This window comes from Aotus nancymaae, unplaced genomic scaffold (genome assembly GCF_030222135.1).
Source record: "Aotus nancymaae isolate 86718 unplaced genomic scaffold, 86718_ANA_hifiasm-v0.15.2.pri h1tg000079l, whole genome shotgun sequence".
NCBI lineage: Eukaryota > Metazoa > Chordata > Mammalia > Primates > Aotidae > Aotus > Aotus nancymaae.
In genome coordinates this window covers 361314-383437 of record NW_026988494.1, presented here as the reverse complement: position 1 = coordinate 383437, position 22124 = coordinate 361314, and the positions used below count along the sequence as shown (strand labels likewise).

Here is a 22124-nt window from a genome sequence, read left to right as displayed (position 1 = left end):
AAATGCTTCCAGCTTTTGCCCATTAAGTATGATACTGACTGTGGGCTTGTCATATATGGCTCTTATTATTTTGAGGTATGTTCCTTCAATACCTAGTTTACTGAGGGTTTTAACATAAAGGGCTATTGAATTTTATCAAAGGCCTTTTCTGCATCTCTTGAGATAATCATGTGGATTTTGTCTTTAATTCTGTTTATGTGATGAATCACTTATATTGATTTGAATACGTTGAACTAACTTTGCATCCTGGCGATGAAGCCTGCTGGATCATGGTGGAAAAGCTTTTGGATGTGCAGCTGGATTCAGTTTGCCAGTATTTTATTGAGGATTTTTGCACTGATGTTCATCAGGGATATTGGCCTGAAGTTTTCTTTTCTTTTCTTTTTTTTTTTTTTTTTGTATTTCTGCCAGGTTTTGGTATCAGGATGATACTGGCCTCATAGAAGGAGTTAGGGAGGAGTCCCTTCTTTTCAACTGTTTAGAATAGTTTTGGTAGAAATGATACCAGCTCTTCTTTGTACCCCTGGTAGAATTCAGCTGTGATTCCATCTGGTCCTGAGCTTTTTTTGCTTGTTAGGCTATTTAGTTCTGCCTCAATTTCAGAACTTGTTATTGGTCTATTCATCGATTGAATTTCTTCCTGGTTCAGTCTTGGGAGGGTATATGTGTCCAGGAATTTTTCCATTTCTTCTTGATTTTCTAGTTTATGTGCATAGAGGTGTTTATAGTTTTCTCTGATGGTTGTTTGTATTTCTTTGGGGTCAGTGGTGATATCTCCCTTATCATTTCTAATTGTGTTTATTTGAATCTTCTCTCTTTTCTTCTTAATTAGTCTAGCTAGTGGTCTATCTGTATTATTAATTTTTTCAAAAAAACCAGCTCCTGGATTCATTGATTTTTTTGAAGTGTTTTTCATATCTCTCCTTCAGTTCTGCTCTGATCTTGGTTATTTCTTGTTTTCTGCCAGCTTTGGGATTTGCTTGCTCTTGGTTCTCTAGTTCTTTTAGTTGTGATGTTAGGTTGTTAACTTGAGATCTTTCTAGCTTTTTGATGTGGGCATTTAGTGCTAATAAATTTCCCTCTTATTGCTTTAGCTGCATCCCAGAGATTCTGGTATGCTGCCTCTTTGTTCTCATTAGTTTCAAATAACCTTGATTTCTGCTTTAATTTGATTATTTTCATAGCAGTTATTCAGGAACCGGTTGTCAATGTCCATGTACTTGTCTGGTTTTGACTGAATTTCTTAATCTTGAGATTTCTGTAGGTATCTGTCAGATCTGCTTGATCCAGAATTTAGTTCAGGTCCCATATATCTTTGTTAATTTTCTGTGATCTTCAACCACATTCATATAGTTTTTAAACTAATCTTTTACAATTAAAAAGTCACTTATTTGAAACTGTAGAGTTGACAGATGATGTAAGTATTAGTTTGGAAACTTACAAAACAATTTTAGTGGTGGTATTTATGTGTGGAGAGAAAACTGTGTAACTATCACATTTCAGGGAATGTGATTTAACAGTGAAGGTTTTATATTATAGAGAAGTAAACGAGTCTAAGTATCAAGTATTTTAGCAATGCTATCTAAACTAGAATGACATTTTTTCAGTATGATATTTTCTTTCCCTACTCCATTCTAATTGTTTAAAAACTACCAAGTGAAGTTAAAGACATTAAAACACTAAATCTGGCCTCTTCTTTCTTACATAAAGTATCTTCTCTTATAAATGGGGTTATTTAATTAAGTATCCTTCTTGGTGACACCAGTTATAATCAAAAGAGATGATCTCTCTAATATTGACAATGGGGTGTTAAAGTCTCCCATTATTATTTTATGGGAGTCTAAGTCACTTCATAGGTCTCTAAGATCTTGCTTTATGAATCTGGTTGTACCTGTATTGGGTGCATATATGTTTAGGATAGTTAGCTCTTCTTGTTGAATTGAACCCTTTAGCATTATGTAATGCCCTTCTTTTTCATTTTTGGTCTTTGTTGGTTTATAGTCTGTTTTGTCAGAAACTAGGATTGTAACTGCTGCTCTTTTCTGTTTTCCATTTGCTTGATAAATTTTCCTCCATTCCTTTATTTTGAGCCTATGTGTCTTTGCATTTGTGATAGATCTCTTAAGGACAACATACTGATGGATCTTGGCTTTTTATCCAGCTTGCCATTCAGTGTCTTTTAATTGGGACATTTAGCCTATTAACATTTGACGTTAGCATTGTTATGTGTGAATTTGATTCTGTCATCATGATGCTAGCTGGTTATTTTGCAGACTTGTTTATGTTGTTGCTTCATAGTGTCACTAATTTGTGTACTTCAATGTTTTTGTAGTGGTTGGTAACAGTTTTTTGTTTCCATATTTAGTGCTTCCTTCAGGAGTTATTCTAACGCAGGCCTGGTGGTAATGACTTCCCTCAGCATTTGCTGGTCTGGAAAGGATCTTATTTCTCCTTCACTTATGAAGCTTAGTTTGCCCAGATACGAAATTCTAGGTTGGAAATTCTTTTCCATAAGAATGTTGAATATTGGCCCCCAATCTCCCCTGTCTGGGAGTACTTAGTTCTTTATCCTGGGAGTTCTCAGTTCTTCATCCTAGGGGTACTCAGTTCTTCATGTGGTAATTTTCAGTGTACAGGAGGATTTCCACATTTTTTGATAAATTTATCACCAAGTATTTTATTATTTTTCATGCTATTGTGAATTAAAATGCTCCTTTAATTTGATTTTTCAGATTGTTTCCAGTATATGGAAACACACATACAAATTAATTTTTGTTTATTTATCATATTTCTTGCCACCTTGCCTAATTTGTTCATTAGCTATGCTTTTGTTTTTTTTTTTTTTTTTGGTGGATTATTTGAGAGTTTCTACAAACAGGATCATGCCACTGCAAATATGGCATTATTCTATTTTATGCCTTGTTCTTCCTTTTCTTTCTAGATGTCTTTAGTTTCTTATTTTTGCCTTATTGCAATGGCTAAAACAATGTTGAATAGAAATGGCAAGAGGAGACATTTCTGCCTTGTTTCTATCTTGGGGGAAAGTACTCAGTCTTTTAACACTCAATTTGTTGTTAACTAGTGAGATTTTTGTAAAGATCTTTATCATGTTCAAGAGGTTCCCTTCTATTCTAAATTTGTCAAATTTTACTGAGAATGTGTATTGGATTTTGTCAAATGCTTTTTCTGAATCTATTGTGATGATCATTTTTTTTTGTCTTTTATTTTTTTGATGCGGTGTGCTACATGAATTAATTTTTGGATGTTAAATCATTCTTACATTTCTGTGATAAATGGTGTATAATTCTTTTTATATGTCACTGGAATTTGTCTGCTAATATTTCATTAGGGAGTTTTGTGTCTTTTTTCAAGAGGGCTATTGATCTATAGTTTGTTTTTTGTAATGTCTAGATTTCGTTATTATATAATTGTATAACCAGCATAATTCTGACCTTGTAGAATACATTTAGAAATGTTTCTTCTCTATAATGAAAGAATTGTGAAGGATTAATATTATTTTTTTAAACATTTGATAGGATTCACCATTGAATTCATCATCTACAACTTGGCCTTCCTTTTGGGGAAGATTTATAATTACTAGTGTAATCTTTGTTACAGGTCTATATTTGGATTTTATTCAGTTTTGGTAACTTGTTTCTTTTTAGAAATTTATTCATTTTATCTAAGTTATCCAATAGTTGGCATAAAATTGTATATCACATTTCTTGTTTTTTTTCTTTCTTTCCTTCTTTTTTTTTTTTTTTTTTTTTGAGACAGAGACTCACTCTGTCACCCAAATTAGAGTGCAGTGGCATAATCTTGGCTAACTGCAACTTCTGCCTCCCAGGTTGAAGTGATTCTCCTGCCTCATCCTCCCAAGTAGCTGGGATTACAGGTGCCCACAACCATACTCAGCTAATTTTTGTATTTTTAGTAGAAATGGGGTTTCACCATGTTGACCAGGCTGGTCTTGAACTGCTGACCTCAAGTGATCTGCCTGCCAACATTTTCTTATAATACTTTAAATTTCTAAGAGACAGTAGAGAAGTACCTTTTTATTTCTTATTTTGGTAATTTGTGTCTTTAATATTATTTTTCTTGGTCAGTTTAGTTAAGGGTTTGTCAATTTTGTTGATCTTTTCAAAGAATAATATTGTTTTATTGATTTTCTTTGTTTTTCTGTTTTCATTTCATTTATTTCTGCTTTAAAATTTTATTATTTCTGCTTGCTTTTGTTTAGTTTGTATCATTTTTTAAATGTCTTAAGGTGGAAATTTAAGTTATTGATTTGATACCTTCCTCTTCTTTTCTTTTCTTTCTACATAGGTACCTAAAGCCACACAATTCTCTACAAGCATTGCTTTAGCTGCATTCCATAAATTACACTATGGTGTGTTTTCGCTTTCATTCAGTTAAAATATTTTGCAGTTTTCTTTGCATTGTTTTTGATTCATGGGTTATTTAGAAATGTGTTTTTAAATTTTCAAATATTTGAGGATTTCCTAGATTTTTTTCTCTTGTTGATTCTAATTTAATTCAATTGCAGCAAAAAATGTACTTTTGTGATTTCAGTTTTATTTTTTGAGACATTTTTGTGCCCTAGAAAAATGATCAATCATGGGGAATATTGATTATGCACTTGAAAGACTATGAATTCTGCAGTTGGTGGGTTAATAGTTAGCTTGTGTTGGCTAATAGTTTCATTTATCATGCCTGTAATCCCAGCACTTTGGAAGACTGAGGCAGGAGGATCTCTTGAGGCCAGAAGTTTGAGATCAGCCTGGGCAACATAGTGAGACCTCTTCTCTCTCTCTATAAAAAAAGTAGCCAGCCATGGTGGCACACAACTGTAGTCTCAGCTATCTGGGAGACTGAGGTGGGAGTATCACTTGAGTCCAGAAGGTAGAGGCTGCAGTGAGTTGAGATTGTGCCACAGCACTACAGTCGGGGTTACAGAATGAGACTCTGTCAATAGTTTCATTTGAAGATTTTTTTTGTGCTTGTTGATTTTTTGTCTAGTTGTTCTATCCATTATTGTGAGTGGAGTAGTTAAGTTTTCAAATATGATTATTGAATTGTCTGTTTCTTCTTTCAGTTCCATCAGTTGTTCTTTCATGTATTTTGAGGCTTGGTATTTAATGTGTGTGCACTTATAATTTTTATGTCTTTGGGATATATTGATGATTTGCACTTATAATTTTTATGTCTTTAAGCTATATTGATGACTTTAGTTTTGTGAAATGCCCTTCTTTCTTTCTGATAACATTTCTTGTCTTTAAGCCTCTATTGTCTGATATTAGTATAACTTCTTTTTGTGGTTACTATTTGCAGCATATATATTTCCATTCTTTCATTTTCAAACTATTTGTGTATTGAATCTAAGGTGTTTCCCTTGTAGACAGTATGTAATTGGAGGTTATTTTTTAATACATTCTACCAATCTGTCTCTGCTTTTTGGTTTGGATTTCTAGATTATTTGCATCAAATATAGATATTTATATGTTGGAATTTATACTCAACATTTTGCTCTTTTTACTAATTTTCTTTGTGGTGATCCAGTTATTATAATATGTATCTTAACTATTATGGTTTACTTCAGATTAATACTTATATCTGGTAAAATGTAGAAACTTTTCTCCAGTATAATGGAATTCTATCTTCTTTGTACTATTCTTGTCACATTATTACATCCATATTTTTAAAAGCCAATTATATATCATTATAATTATTGCTTTTTTTACAATGCTATATCTTTTAAAGACATTGAGAGGATAAATTAGAAATTAGAGATCCTAGAATGCTTATTTTTTTCTGTTTTGATATTTGTGTTCTTTTCATTTTTATATGTTTTAATTAATTTTTTTCTCTGTTTCTCTAACTTGCTTTTCACATGTTCCTTTTTGCTGGATAAAATCTCATCTCTGAGGTTCACTGACCTACAGATATTCCAGCCTATTGCCATTCTTGTTCTAAATTGAAAATACTAGTTATAAATCAAAGACAGTATTAAATTTTGTTCAATAATCTGTTTAAAATATAGGGAACAGGCAATACATCTTAGGAGGATTTTTAAGAAAATGGCTAAATAATTTTTACGTCTGACAGAGAAAACTTCACTGATATAGAATATCTTCTTATCCCAATGATGCCACCTAAATAGGTATTTTAGCATAGCACATGGCCTATTCATTCATAAGAGATACAATTTAGTTATAAGTAGATTTTTAATCCTATATAAATCCTCAGACTGGGTTTATTTTTGTGGAAATAGTAAAAATCCATCATAAAATAAATAAATATTATTTTTTTTGATGTTTTGTTGCCGATTTTAAATCATATGTAGTCTGAGAAATTTAATAAAGACCTTTTAAACATTCTTTGGAGAGATTAATAGGCATAAAATTGTTGTTTTGCTTCTTGTATTAAATTTGTCTTCATTTTCAATTATTTGAATTCTCTAGGAAGAAATATCCTACATTATTCCAATAGATGAGAAACCATACACTGTGCACCTTAAACGAAGGTAATTTTTTATTGTTTAGTTTTGGATTTTATTTTATTTCTATGAAGCTATTTACTTGTAATAGAAAATGAAGTATGAGAAAATTAAATGGAGTTGTTATTAAAATTTTTTATTGCCTTAAATAAACAGATGTTCTCCCATGACTTAATTAAACTTTTGGTTTTAATGCCTCAAGTAGTCTTTGGTAAATGGGAGTTAGGAACAAAAAACAAGGACTTATCTCCTGAAGACTGATTTATGATATTAAGTTGGCAGGACCAGCAGGACCTATCATCAGAGCAGATGTCACAAAAAGAAGTATATCTATAGCTGATTATATCAGTTAGGGTTTTATCAGAGAAGTGGGATGACCATGAGGAATATGGAATAAGGGATTTAATATAGAAATTAGATATTATACTGTTGGAAAGTTGGCGAGTAGTTTATGGAAAATAGTCTTAGCTATATGCCACTCTTCAGAGAATTAATAAAGTAATTGAAATAATTTTCTATACAGTTTAATTCTCTGATGGAAACCCAGTTGGGAAAGGCTGGCTTGGAAGTCATTTTTGACATTCAAGAGGAGAGCTTCAGCTAAAGTAGTAAAACTAGACTACATGGCATTCGAGAGAGGTGGATTATGAGAAACTATAGGTAGCAAGTATAGACTCTTTCAATGACACCTTTCAGAGAAAGAAGAGGCTTACATGAATATTTTTGAAGGAAGAGAAAACAGAAAGTATTTTGGTTGAGGGAAAGTTTCTTAAGGAGAGGAAAAGAGAGATAAAAGGTGTAAACAGGCCAAGCATGGTGGCTCATGCCTGTAATCCCAGCACTTTGGGAGGCTGAGGCAGGTGGATGAGCCTGGCCAACATGGTGAAATCCCGTCTCTACTAAAAAATACAAAAATTAGCCAGGGGTGGTGGTGTGTGCCTGTAATCCCAGCTGCTTGAAAGGCTGAGGCAGGAGAATAGCTTGAACCTGGAAGGCAGAAGTTGCAGTGAGCCGAGATGGGGCCACTCACATGCCAGCCTGGGTGACGGAGTGCAGAATGAGACACTGTCACAAACAAACAAACAAAAAATGGTATAAACAAGTGATTTATTGTGTGTCAGATACCAAAGAATTCTCTCAAAGAAAAAGTTAACTTAGTCTTTAAGACAGAAGAGAAAAAGAATATGGTGGATGATAACCCAAAGATCTTTGTGAGGAGTATGAGGGATAGTTAGAAAGCTCACATTGTATTTGAACATCTTATTAAGACTATAAAATGTGTTGAGAAATGGAGGGAGTGGAGCTTGGGAGATGGATAGGGCATGTGTATATCGTTTTGAGAAATTACCTGCTTAATGATTATGATAGCCTAATGACCATTAGGAAGCTATATGAAAAATAATGAGAAGCAGAACTATGACTGCATAGAGATAGGGGGTTTCCTTTGTTTGTTTTTGAGAGATGCTGATGTGGCAGAAAAAAGATGTAACAGATTGAGAATAGTGGTGGCAGGGATTTGGTGGGGTAGAGGGAGAAAGAGAAGAGACCTGAGTTGGGGGATATGGCTTCCTGTTGGAGATGCTGGATATGAAGGGCTTGTGGGATATCACACAAGGGGAAATGTCCAGATGGCTGTTAATTTAGTTTAGGATCGGGGAGAGAAGTGTGAGTTTCCACATTCTTTAATGATGAAAACTCTCAGCAAATTAGGTATAGAAGAGATATACCTTAACACAGTAAAGGTCATATATGACAAAGCCATAGCTAACATTATACTCAGTGGTAAAAAGTTGAAAGTTTTTCATCTAATATCAGGAACAAGATAAGGATGCTCATTTTCTTTCACCTCTTCTATTCAACATAGTATTGGAAGTCCTAGCCAGAGCAATTAGGCAAGAAAAAGAAATGAAAGGCATCCTAATGGGAAAGGGAGACGTTAAATTGTTCCTGTTTGCAGGTGACATAATGTTATATATAGATTATGTATAGAAGACCCTAAGGACGCCACCAAAATTGGTTAGAACCAATAGACAAATTCAGTGAAGTTGGAGGATATAAAATCAACTTACAAAAATCATAGCATTTCTATACATTAATAACAAATTTTCCAAAAAATGAAATCAAGAAAATAACCCCATGTACAATAGCTGCAAAAAGCAAAATACTTAGGAGTAAGTTTAACCAAGAAGGTGAAAGATCTGTACACCAAGATCTATAAAACATGATGAAGGGAATTGAGGAAGACATAAATAAATGAAAAGATTATGGACTGGAAGAGTTAATATTGTTAAAATGTCCATACTGTCCAAAATGATCCACGGATTCAATGCAATCCCTACCAAAATTCAAATGACGTTTTTCACAGAAATAGTAAAATTCCTATGGAATCACAAAAGGCCCTGAGTGGCCAAAGCAATACTGAACAAAAAGAACAAAACTGGAGGCATCACACTATCTGACTTCAAAATATATTGCAAAGCTATAATAATCAAAGCAATCTTTTAATAAAAGTAGTAAATGAAACCACAGAAATGAATAAGATCCAGGAGAACCAGGAGGAAGTGGTATCATTAGTGCTGAAGAAGAGATGATTTCAAGAAGGGGACTGTGGTCCACAATATGAAGTGCTTGAGAGTGTTTTATTAATTTATTTAAAAATTATTTTTATTATTTATTTATTTTTGAGATAGGGTCTCTCTATGTGGCCTAGGCTGGAGAGCAGTGTTGCGATCTCAGCTCACTGCAGCCTTGAACTCCTGGCTCAAGCGATCCTCTCGCTCAGCCTCCCGAGTAGCTGGGACCACAGATGTGCACCACCACACTTGGCTAATTTTTGTGTTTTTCATAGAGATAAGGTTTCACCTTGTTGCTCAGACTGGTCTCGAACTCTTGAGCTCAAAGCATTCCACCCACCTCAGCCTCCCTAAGTGTTTCGGGATCACAGGGGTGAGCCACCCTGCCCAGCTGCTCACGTCAAGTATTTTTACTTGATGTAAAATTGTCTTTTAGACTGGACAGTCAGGAGATCATTAGTAAGTTTTGTGAGATCAGTTTCAATGGAGGCTTTCCAACAGAAGCCAGTGCGGGTGGCTTACTAGGTTGAAGAGTGAATATGAAGTGAAGAAGCATAACTAAAATGGCGTCATGAGTGCAAGGATAAATACCAAAGTTGAACTTAGACTGGACGTTTCAGTACATATGCTCAGATGAATAAGACCTTTATACAATACTCTTCCACTTCATTATGAAAGTAATATATGTGCATAGTAATAAAGCATTAGGATGTAAGAACAGAAAACTCTTACAATCCAACATCCAGTTAATGTCTATTAGTTTTTTTTTCTTTTGAGATGGAGTCTCACTCTGTCACCCAGGCTGAAGTGCAGAGGCATGATCTTGGCTCATTGCAACCTCCATCTCCCGGGTTCAAGTGATTCTCTTTCTTTTTCTTTTTTTTTTTTTTAGCACACAGAAAATGATTTGATTCCAATGCATCAAGTGATTCTCATTTTCCTGCCTCAGCCTCCCGAGTAGCTGGGATTACAGGTGCCTGGCCGCACACCTGGCTAATATTTGTATTTTTAGTAGAGATGGGTTTCACCATGTTGGCCAGGCTGGTCTCAAACTCCTGACCCCAGTTGATCCACCTGCCTCAGCCTTCCAAAGTGTTGGGATTACAGGCGTGAGCCACCGCGCCCAGCTGTCTTTTACATTTTAAAATGCTCTTCTCTTTTTTCTTAAAAGGGCTCTATTAAGGTAGAAAAACTATTTTGAGTAAATGATATTGCTTTAAGTAAACATTAAATATATGTCAAAGGAAAATACTACCTTTATGTCAGGTTGACAGACATTTTCTCTAAAGGTTCAGATAGTCAATGTTTTAGACTTTGAAGGCCATATGTTCTTTGTCCAAACTACTTAACCTCTGGTTTTATAGGATGAAAAGAGCCATGACAACATGTGAGTGAATGGGCATGGTTATGTTTCAGTCAACCTTTATTTACAAAACAGAGGGCGGGTCAGATTTTGGCTGAAAGTGTCAAGTTTACAGTGTTTTTATATGTTTCAAATAGAATAATTAAAAAAATTTTCTCACTTTTTTATATTCAGATATTTTTTAGCAGATAATTTTATGGTTTATTTGTATAAGCAAGGATCCATGAATGCTCATTCTTCAGATATTCAGGTAAGATTTAAATTCTGTGTTTTATGGATTTTTTATAAAAATCATTTTTTACATTAAATAAATGCTTTATTAATACAGAAGGCTCTCAGGATTCACAGGGGATATATTTAAGACATTTACTGATTGATGATCAGGCTTTCCTGAAGTTTTGATAAAGACAAATTAGATTGACTTAGCACCTTTTGCATTTCTGAGAACATATTTATATTTTGTTAAATATATTTATATTTCATTATATTTTGTTATATTTATATTTTGTTATATATTTATATATTTATTTTATAAATATATTTTATTTTATAAAATATATATATTATATTTAACAAAATGTATTTATATTTTGTTATATTTATATTTTGTTAAATAAAAATATTTATTTATTACTTATATTTATAAGAATATAAATTAAATAACAAGAAAAGTGGACACAAGTGTTATGGGACACAAATGACAGATCAAAAATTCTTTCTTTTTTTCTTAACTCCTCCTCGTCTCATCCATCATTTATACATCCATAAATCCTATTGACCCTGCCCTTCAAACTAAGTGTCCAGCATCCACCTTTTTCCTCTGCCTCCATCCACTGAAGTTGCCCATTTCCAAGTAAACATCATCTCTAGTTTGGATTATTGCCATAACTTCATGCATAATCTCCCTGCTTCCTCACCTTGTCCATCCCTTCAGTCAGTTTTCTTTATTTTATTTATTTATTTTTGAGACAGAGTCTGACTCTGTCGCCTGGGCTGGAGTGCAATGGTGCAATCTTGGCTCTCTGCAACTTCTGCCTCCTGGGTTCAAGCGATTCTCCTGCCTCAGCCTCCCGAATAGCTGGGATTACAGGCATGCACCACCACGCCCAACTAATTTTTGTATTTTTATTAGAGATGGGGTTTCGCCATGTTGGCCAGGCTGGTCTTGAACCCCTGATCTCAGGTGATCCGACTGCCTCAGCCTCCCAAAATGCTAGGATTACCGGCGTGAGCCATGGCACCATGCCTGTTATCAACAGGCATGTTCTTAACATGGCAACCATATCCATCCTGTTAAGATGTAGTCAGATCACCTTGCTTCTCTGCTCAGAACCCTCAACAGATGGCCTCCGGCCACTCACAGAGTGAAAGCCAGAGTCACCTGGTTCCCTTTTACTCTGACCTTGTTTTCTGTTATTTTCTACCTTGTTCTCTTTGTTCCAGCCTTGTTGTTCTTCATATATGCCAACTATGTTCTCCTTTCAAAGACTTCATACTATTTCCTGGTTTCCAAATGCTTGCTCTTTTCCAGGAGACCCATATGTTTTTTTATCCTCTTTTCCTTCAGGTCTTTACTCAAAATCACCCTATTAGTCCTTGACTAACCCCTACTTTAAATTGATCTTTTACTCTTAATACTCTATTTCCTTTACTTTTTTGCCTTTTTCCTATGGCAGTTATTGATACATGAAGTACCATGTATTTTATTTATTTACTTTATTTTCTGTCTTCCCAGTGCAGTATAATCATCCCAAGGGCAGGGCTTTTGGTCTGTTTTATTCACTAATATAACACCAGTGCCTAGAAAAGTGCCTAGCACACACTTGACATATAATAAAAATGTGTTGAAATATTAAATTAGATATCATGTTGCTTCACTTATATTGGATGGGATTATCATTTTGCTTTATTGCTCCCTTTTCCTTCCCTTAGTTCCATCATAAAGCAGTTTATAAGAAATCTTATATTTATTTATAATAAAATTTATAGCACCATTGAATATTGGAAATTATATAATGTTCACATATGTAACAATGTTTGTGACTGTCTGTATCTAGCTTGATTGTACTGTGCTCAGAGACCAATGCTGTACAATTTAATTCCTTTGCAATCTGTTGAGTCCTGCTTTATGGCCTGGAGTATGGTTTCTGTATTGTAGATGTTCCATGTGTGTTTAGAAAGCGTATATTCTAAAGTTTTTACGTATAGTATTCTACATATATTAACTAGGTCATACTAACCATATTGTTCAAACCTTCTGTAGATTCTGAACACTTGATCTATCAGTTACTGAGAGAAATTAACTTTAAAGAACTTTTTTTATAAGTGTAGATTTTTTACATTTTTACTATTCTTTCAATTTTGACTTTATATATTTTGAAGCTATGTTATTAAGTGAATGCCAATTTGGAATATTTGTGTCTTCCTGGTAAATTGAAATGCTTATCATTACAAAATGTCCCTGTTTATCTCTAGTAATGCTTCTTGCCTTAAAGTCCACATTTCCTCTCTCTCTCTCTTTTTTTTTTTTTTTTGAGACAGAATCTTGCTCTGTCACCAGGCTGGAGTGCAGTGGCATGATCTTGGCTCATTGCAATCTCAGCCTCCAGGGTTCAAGTGATTCCCCTGCCTCAGCCTCCTGAGTAGCTGGGATTACAGGCATGTGCCACCATGCCCAACCAATTTTTTGTATTTTAGTAGAGACCAGATTTCACCATGATGGCCAGGGTGGTCTCCATCTCCTGACCTTGTGATCCACCCACCTCGACCTCCCAACGTGCTGGCATTACAGGTGTGAGACACCACACCCAACCCACATTTCCTCTCTTAATGGAAATTCAGAATCATCCTTTTGGTTGTGTTGGCATCTGACCTTCAATCTTCCTGTGTCATTATATTTTTATGACTCTTTTTTTAGCAGCATATTAATTAGGTTTTTAAAGAAATCCAGATTCACCATCTTTGTCTTTTAATTGAGGACCTAACTTTATATACTGGAAGACATTTTTACCTAAAACATAAGACAACACTTTGGGAGCAGGTGTCAAATAGTAATCTCATAGAAGTAGGAAATCACTAGAAAGTTTTGTCACTTCCTAAGTAACTATACTTTTTTTCTTTTCTAGACTCAATGCTACTACCAAGGAAATATTGAAGGCTATCCAGAGTCCATGGTCACAGTCAGCACATGCTCTGGACTGAGGTTGCTTTCTGCTGTTGATTACAGAACACTGTACTTATGATATTTGGCTGCAGGGAATTTGTTCTCTTTATATTAAGTGTGGGGCTGAAGGAGGATTCCTATGTGGAGATTATTTAATGATATTCCCCTCTGAACATATTTCCAATTCTCTTATTTCTCCTCACTTTCCTCACTGACCAGAGACATTTCTAACCTTTCCAAAGGTTTAGATTTCCTAGTCTCCTTGCTCTATGTCTTATGTTTCCTTGACTACAGAAAAGACAATTGAACATGTTTGACTACAAGGGTTGGAGGAGCTAAGTTTAGGACAGCTCAGTCACTGTCTGAGAAAACAGGGAAATGACTGGATCACTGTAATGCCATATGCTTGCACACTTAGCAATTGATTAGGTACTTTCTGTTGCTTTTATAACTATAAAAAAGTGAAGTGGAACATTGGTTTTTGTAGATTAGGATAATCTTTTGTCTCTTCAGAGTCATCTCTAAGACAAAATACTACGACTTAGTATTTTGTGTTAAAATATATTTATGTTACCTACCATGTGTTTTAGTGTTGGAGATATAAAGATAAACAAGAGATGCTTTTTCTCAAGGAAATCATCTTCACACTGAGGAGGCAAATTATATATAAACAAATAATTTTTAGTACTCATAAAAATGCTCATTGTTTAAATGATATTATTATCTTGAGCTCTTCAAGAGTTATTGGGTTTCCTCCTTAGGGCTTAGAGAGTTTTCCATTCTGTCAGGAAATTCTCCACCTTCATTTTGTAGTGTAGAATGCTTGCTTTCACATACAAATATTCTTTTTCAGTGCTTCTTACATAGAAGCCTGGAATTTGGATCTGAAATTTGTTTTTTAGGGAGTAGCAACTTGGGCTGTTAACTGTATTCAGACAAAAATAGTCATACAAGTCATTTACTCTTTAAAATCTTGCTTTTAATTTCTTATTCAGACTATATAAGTAAAATTAATAAATTTCATAATTCGGCCAAATTTTATTTTTAAAAGTAAAGTTATATATATGTGTGTGTATGTTTGTTGTATATGCAATATAATTTTTCAAAAGCTTTGCAAACAAGAGAGAAAGTCATCAAGATTTCTGTTTACAATTGCTTTCATTGAGACACTGACTTGGAAAACAATAGAATGACTCAATGACTGTCATGGTATATGCTTGTATACCTAGCAATTGATTAAGTAACTTTTGCTGCTGTTGCAACTACATAGAAATGAAATAGAAAATTGGCTTTGTGGATTAGGGAAATCTTTTGTTTCTTCAGAGTCATCTCTAAGACAGAATTCAGACCAAAATACTGGACTCAAAATGTTTTGTGTCTTTTTTCTTTTGACTTTTGTCAGAAATTCATTATATAGATTTTGATTAAAAGCAATTAAAATTGTATTCATAATTTCACAGAGGAATACTGCAATTTGAAAATGTTTCTTATGGAATTGAGCCTCTGGAATCTGCAGTTGAATTTCAGCATGTTGTTTATGAATTAAAGAATGAAGACAATGATTTTGCAATTTTTAGTGAAAATAGCAGAAGCCTGGAAGAACACCCAATGGATGACAACATTTTTATAAGTGAAAAAGTAAGTTGTGTATGTTTTATTATTACTTTTAAAGCAGTTATTACTTCCATTTAATTTATTTTGAAAATAAATTTATGAGCCCATTGTACAATTGTAGCAAGTATCCCTTCCTTGTGAACATCCTTACCTTTTTTTTTTTCTCACTCTGTCATTAAGGTTAGAGTGCAGTGGCCTGATCAAGGCTCACTGCAGCCTCTGCCTTCTGGGCTCAAGCAATCCTCCCACCTCAGCCTCCTGAGTAGCTGGAACCACAGACATACTCCACCACACCAGACTAATTTTTTGTAGAGACAAGGTCTCACCATGTTACCATGCTGATCTTGAACTCCGCCTCAAATGATCCACCTGCTCACTCTCCCAAAATGTTGAGATTACAGGCGTGAGCCACCGTGCCTGACTATTCATCTTTTCATTACCTAACAATTTCCTTGAAACTGTATATCACCTTTTTCTCATTGTACCAACATATCATTTACTTTTTATGATCCATTTTATTTTGGTTCCTTTTTTGTTTGTTACATTCTTATTACTTTCCAAAAATTCCCTCATGTATATGCAATATAAACTTTAAAAACTCAGTCCTTGCTTGCTCCTACATTCCTGGAAGTTATTCAATAAAGTCAATATTTTTAAAGGTTATATTCATGACCAATGAGTCAGCATTAATTAAATCGTAGATATAATTAAAATGTCATAAGCAGAATTGCCAGTTATGGTCATGTAAATTGTTCAGTGAACATACTATGTAATGGTGCTTACACAAGCAATTGTGAAATAGAAAATTTTTATGCCTACTACTATTGGCATAAGTATACATAGTTTATACAAGAGTGTGTGGCAGTATTCGTTGTTCCCAGTATATGTTCTCCCTGTCTTCTGTCAGTAAAGAAAAAAATACCAGACCAGGCAAGGTGGCTCACACCTATAATTCCAGCACTTTGGAAGGCTGAGGTGGGTGGATCATCTGAGGTCAGGAGTTTGAGATTAGCCTGGCCAACATGGTGAAACCTCATCTTCACTCTAAGTACAAAAATTAGTCACCACAACACCAGGTTGCTTTTGGTGTCATATCCAAGAAATCATTGCCTAGGCCAATGTCATGAAGCTTTTCTGGTATCTTCTAGAAGAGCTTCTTCTAGCAGTTTTACCACTTCAGTTCTTATGATTAAGTCTTTAATCCATTTTCAGTTGCTTCTTGTATATGGGGTGAGATACTACAGTACTCTCTTATGGAAACTCAGCAGCTTTTTTCCCCTCTCCTCAAGCATTATCCTGTTTTTTAATGTTTTTCTGGGGTGATGGCATGAATAAGCCATTTGTTCTTTTCATCTGGAAGTCTGACCGGATGTGTACAGGTAGGGATTCCAAGATCAGGAATAGCAGCATGAAAGGTGACTTAGGCTCGAGGTTGGCAAAACAGCACTTCTATTGTCTTTATTGGCTCAAGCAAGTTACAAGGCCCAGCCCAGATTGAGAGAGAGGAGAAATAAACTCACCTCTTGATGAGAGGTACTGCAAAGTCTTATTGCAAAGGACATGAATGCAGAAAGGAGTGAAAAATTAAAACATTGAAAAAAATCATCACGTAATTTTTAAAGCAAAAGTTTATTTCTTACATGCAGATGAAATAGATGGAAATGCTAGTGTTTTTTCTTAGTTCATAAATTGTGAGTTGTAGATACATTGAGAAAGATGTCATAACTTCATGGGCAATCTTCTTACTACTTGAGTACATTTCCATAAAACTTAAAGCTTTATTCATTGATTTTAACCAATTTAATAAAGCAAACATCTGCATATCTTGTAAGTGCTGTAGTAATAGCTTTAATGAAGAGTTCAAGTAAACAAATTATGAAAATTTTCATGTATTATATGCTGTTTTTCTTTTTTTCTAGTCAGAACCAGTGGTTCCAGATTTATTTCCTCTTTATCTAGAAATGCATATTTTGGTGGACAAAGCTTTGGTATGTGTTTTGTTTTTTCTTTGCTCTGAAATATTTGGTCCAAATATATGATTACCCCTAGCTAGCTAAATAGAAACTGAAAGATTCCGATGTTCTTACTCACATGTCATAGAGACAATAGTGGAAAAATGTGCAAACATTTGAGATATGGCCACAATTGAGATACTTAGCAGTGCCATCACCACAGGACTGTCCTGTGTGATCCCTTTAGAGTCACACCAATCTCCTGAGCCCTTGGTATCTGCTAAGCCATTCTCCTTCTTTGTGATTTCACACACGTTGCATAAAGTTATCAAGCAGTCTATATCCTTTTGAGATTGTGTTTTTATGCTGAGTGTAATTTTCTTGAGTTTTATCCAGATGGTTCCATATATCAACATTTGTTTCTTTTCATTGCTGAGTTTATGATAGGAATGTACTAGAGTTTATTTAACCATTTAACCATTGAAGGACATATGAGTTGTTTCTAGTTTTTAGCTGCTATTAATAAAGCTGTTATAGACATTCATATACAAGTATTTGTGTGAGCATCAGCCTTTATTTCTTTGAGATAAAAGCTCAGAAGTGAGATTTCTGGGCCATATAGTAAATTCATTCTTTGTTTTGAAATAAGTTTATTTTCCAGAGTGGCTCTACCATTTTATATTCCCACCAGCAATGCATGAGGGATCCAGTTTATATTCATTATTTACTTATTAATGTTTTCTTTTGAACTGTTGAATTCCAAAGCAGCCTCACATCTCTAGATTGAAATGACTCTTAAAAACACTACATAATAAATTGTATTTAAGTATAAAATTAATTCTGTTTTTCAGTGTGATTACTTGGGCTCTGATAGCATGATAGTAACAAATAAAGTCGTCGAAATTATTGGCCTTGCAAATTCAGTAAGTATTTTCCTTTTCATATAAAATAATTTTTGTTTTGAAATGATAATTTACCTAAACTTGATGTGGTATTCCTGGATAATTAACCCACCCCATAAACTGAGTGTGGAGTTGTACAAACATTGAATTAATTTCTAGGACTTTATAAAATAAAGATTAATCATGCATGTATTTATCTCTTCTGTTTTTAGGTGTTTACCCAATTTAAAGTTACTATTGTGCTGTCATCATTGGAATTGTGGTCAGAGGAAAATCAGATTTCTACAGTTGGCAAGGCAGATGAACTATTGCAAAGATTTTTAGAATGGAAACAATCTTATCTTAACCTAAGGCCTCATGATATTGCGTATCTACTAATGTAAGAATAATGTTGCATTATTTCTAGAAAGAAAACAAACATCTGTAATAATTATGTAGCTTAATTTAAACAATTTATTCATTTCTGAATATCCATGCTTTGATTATTTAGTATGTGCTTTATTCAGGCTTTGTACTCAATTTCTGGTTGTCAGGCAATATAAAACATTACTAACATTTATTTCTATGCTTATAAAGCTTTTCTAAATGAAGACATTGAGAGTTTCAAGAGGTTAAGCCATCTCAGGATTCTTGGATCTGGTGGTACTTCTAAAGTTTGAACCTACAGTTTGTAACTCTAAAGCCGATGTTCTTAACCACTACTTAAAGAGATGGAATTTATCCTGAGAGGTTTATATTCTTATATGAGCTTTGACCAAAGGCTGGATAAACGTGGCTACAAAGATTTTATCCTAATGAATTTTCTGAGTGATTTAAAAATGTTAGTTTTCTAATTATAAATTATAGCTATATATTTATAATTTTATTCATATTAAATTTATTAGCAATAATCAGCAAATATCTTTCAATAAAACTGCATATGTCTATATATGTATTTAAGTTTGGCATGTCAGTATTTTCTTTTGCTTGTGTGAGACTAATCTTTCCATCACATCTTTGCCAGCCATATATGTTATTGCTCTTTTAATTTTTGGTAGTCTGATGGATATAACTTAATGTCATTGTCATTTTAATTTGCTTTTTTCTTGATGACTGATGGATTTAAGCATCTTTTCAAATGCTTGTTGGCCATTTGTATCTGTCTTTCTGTAATTGCCTTTTCTTGCCATTTGACTATTTCCTTATAATTTGTAAGGGCTTTAAAAAATGATTTCATTATCTTTAATATTCATATTTTTCCCATAAGTTATTGGGGTACAGGTGGTATTTGGTTACATGAGTAAGTTCTTTAGTGGTGATTTGTGAGATTTTGGTGCATCCATCACCCAAGCAGTATATACTGAACCCAATTTGTAGTCTTTTATCACTTATTCCCTGCCACTCTTCTCCCTAAGTCTCCACAGTCTATTGTATCATTCTTATGCTTTTGCATTCTCTTAGCTTAGCTCTCACATATCAGTGAGAACATACGATATTTGGTCTTCCATTCCTGAGTTACTTCACTTAGAATAATAGTCTCCAGTCTCATCCAGGTCACTGCAAATGCTGTTAATTCATTCCTTTTTATGGCTGAGTAGTATTCCATTGTGTATATATGTTACAGTTTCTTTATCCACTTGTTGACAGATAGGCATTTGGGTCGGTTCCACGATTTTACAATTGTGAATTGTGCTGCTATAAACATGTGTGTACAAGTATCTTTTTCAACTAATGACTTCTTTTCCTCTGGGTAGATACCCAGTAGTGGGATTGCTGGATCAAATGATAGTTCTACTTTTAGATTTTTAAGGATTCTCCACACTGTTTTCCATAGTGGCTATACTAGTTTACATTCCCACCAACAGTGTAGAAGTGTTCTCTGATCATTGCATCCATGCCAACATCCACTGTTTTTTGATTTTTTGATTATGGCCATTCTTGCAGGAATAAGGTGGTATTGCATTGTGGTTTTGATTTGCATTTCCCTGATCATTAGTGATGTTGAGCATTTATTCATGTTTGTTGGCCACTTGTATATCTTCTTTTGAGAATTGTCTATTTATGTCCTTAGTCCACTTTTTGATGGGATTGTTTGTTTTTTCCTTATTGATTTGTTTGAGTTCATTGTAGATTCTGAATATTAGGGTTTTGTCAGATGTATAGACTATGAAGATTTTCTTCCACTCTGTGGATTGTATGTTTACTCTGCTGACTGTTCCTTTAGCTGTGGGAAAGCTCTTCAGTTTAAGTAAGTCCCAACTATTTACCTTTGTTTTTATTGGATTTGCTTTGGGGTTCTTGGTTATGAAATTCTTGCCTACACCAACGTCTGGAAGGGGTTTTTCAATGTTATCTTATAGAATTTTTGTAGTTTCAGGTCTTATATTTAAGTGCTTAATCCATCTTGAGTTGAGTTTTGTATAAGGTGAGAGGTGAGGATCCAGTTTCATTCTCCTACATGTGGCTTGTCAATTATCCCAGCACCATTTGTTGAATCGGGTGTGTTTTCCCCACTTTATGTTTTTGTTTGCTTTGTTGAAGATCAGCTGGCTATAAGTATTTGGGTTTATTTCTGGGTCCTCTATTCTGTGCATACTCCTGAGGAGCTCAGTAACATACATTTTACTTCATACTGATATCTTTTGACGTGCTCACTTCACATCAAATCAGATGTCAAGATCTACTGTCTTGCTTTGTCAATGTTTGTTTCCTTTCCTTCCTCTTTCAAAGATTTAACTCCAGTTCTAACTATGAATTCCATACTCTATAAGAGGTAATAATATTAATCCTAAAGAAAAATTTAGCAGACTAAAATCTGGTGGTGGGAGAGACCTTCTGCACTATGCAGGAAACCCAAAAGTAGAAAGAAAAGATTAACAAATTTGGCCATATGAAATGTAAAAGTTTTCATGTAGCAAAGAAAAAAGTTTATAGAAAAATTATAGATATGAAAAAGTATTTGTCATAGAGATAAAAAAAAAAAAGTTAGTATCTAAGCATTCAAAAAGCCCTTACAGGCATCTATATAGGTAAAGAGGAAGTTAAATTGTCACTGTTTGCTGACAATATGATCATTTACCTTGAAAACTCTAAGGACTTCCCCAGAAAGCTCCTAGATCTAATAAAAGAATTCAGCAAAGTTTCTGGATACAACATTAATGTACACAAATCAGTAGCTCTTCTAGGCACCAACAGTGACCAAGCAGAGAATCAAATCAAGAACTCAACTCCTTTCACAATAGCGGAAAAAAAAATACTTAGTAATATACTTAACTAAGGAGTTGAAAGACCTCTACAAGGAAAACTGCAAAACTACAAAACAAAATAAATTATAGATGACACAAACAAGTAGAAATACATCCCACGCTCATGTATGAGTAGAACCAATATTGTGAAAATGACCATACTGCCAAAAGATATCTAAAAATTCAATTCAATCCCCATCAAAACACCACCATCATTCTTCACAGAATTAGAAAAAAAAATTCTAAAATTCATATGGAACCTAAAAAGAGCCCACATAGCCAAAGCAAAACTAAGCATTTGAGATGCTTAGTGGTATAGATGCTTGGAGCATCTATACCTCAGTGGTTGAAAATATGGCTTGGATTCAGATAGCCTAAGTTCAGATCCTTCAGTAGGATTTATTAATCATGCTACCTTGAGAGAGTTACTTACACTTCGCATCTGGTATTTGTTTTGCTTAATAGTGACAAAAATAATATCTACTTCACTAGTCTGTTTTGAGAATTAAATGCATTAGGTAATGTAAAACTCTGAGAATAATACTATTATTATATGACAGTTTATATGGCCCCTTACTCAAAGCTTAAATAATAATGTTTAGGTGTGAAACAATAAAGCATTCCTATAGGAAACTGTTGAACTGTTGAACTCTCCTATAGGGAGCAACACATTTTAATCTATACATTAAAACGATTTGTCATTGTCACTTAACAAAGCATTTTTTATTAGAATATTGGAGCAAAGCCTTTGGTAAACATAACCAGATGTGATGAGAACACTAAAGGCATTAAAAACATGGATCTATTGGATATGTTTCAGATATCAAGAGTATTTAA

The 22124-nt window shown here is 34.1% G+C and overlaps 1 protein-coding gene across 1 annotated transcript in view; it reads left to right on the top strand.

The window, feature by feature from the left end:
* ADAM32 (ADAM metallopeptidase domain 32) overlaps nucleotides 1-22124 on the top strand; it is a 135322-nt gene that overhangs the window by 20176 nt on the left and 93022 nt on the right. The window contains exons 3-9 of the mRNA XM_064368683.1: nucleotides 6462-6523; nucleotides 10607-10682; nucleotides 13558-13634; nucleotides 15056-15233; nucleotides 17129-17197; nucleotides 18013-18084; nucleotides 18276-18442. Coding sequence (XP_064224753.1) covers nucleotides 6462-6523; nucleotides 10607-10682; nucleotides 13558-13634; nucleotides 15056-15233; nucleotides 17129-17197; nucleotides 18013-18084; nucleotides 18276-18442 — 701 coding nt within the window. The remainder of the gene's footprint in view (nucleotides 1-6461; nucleotides 6524-10606; nucleotides 10683-13557; nucleotides 13635-15055; nucleotides 15234-17128; nucleotides 17198-18012; nucleotides 18085-18275; nucleotides 18443-22124) is intronic.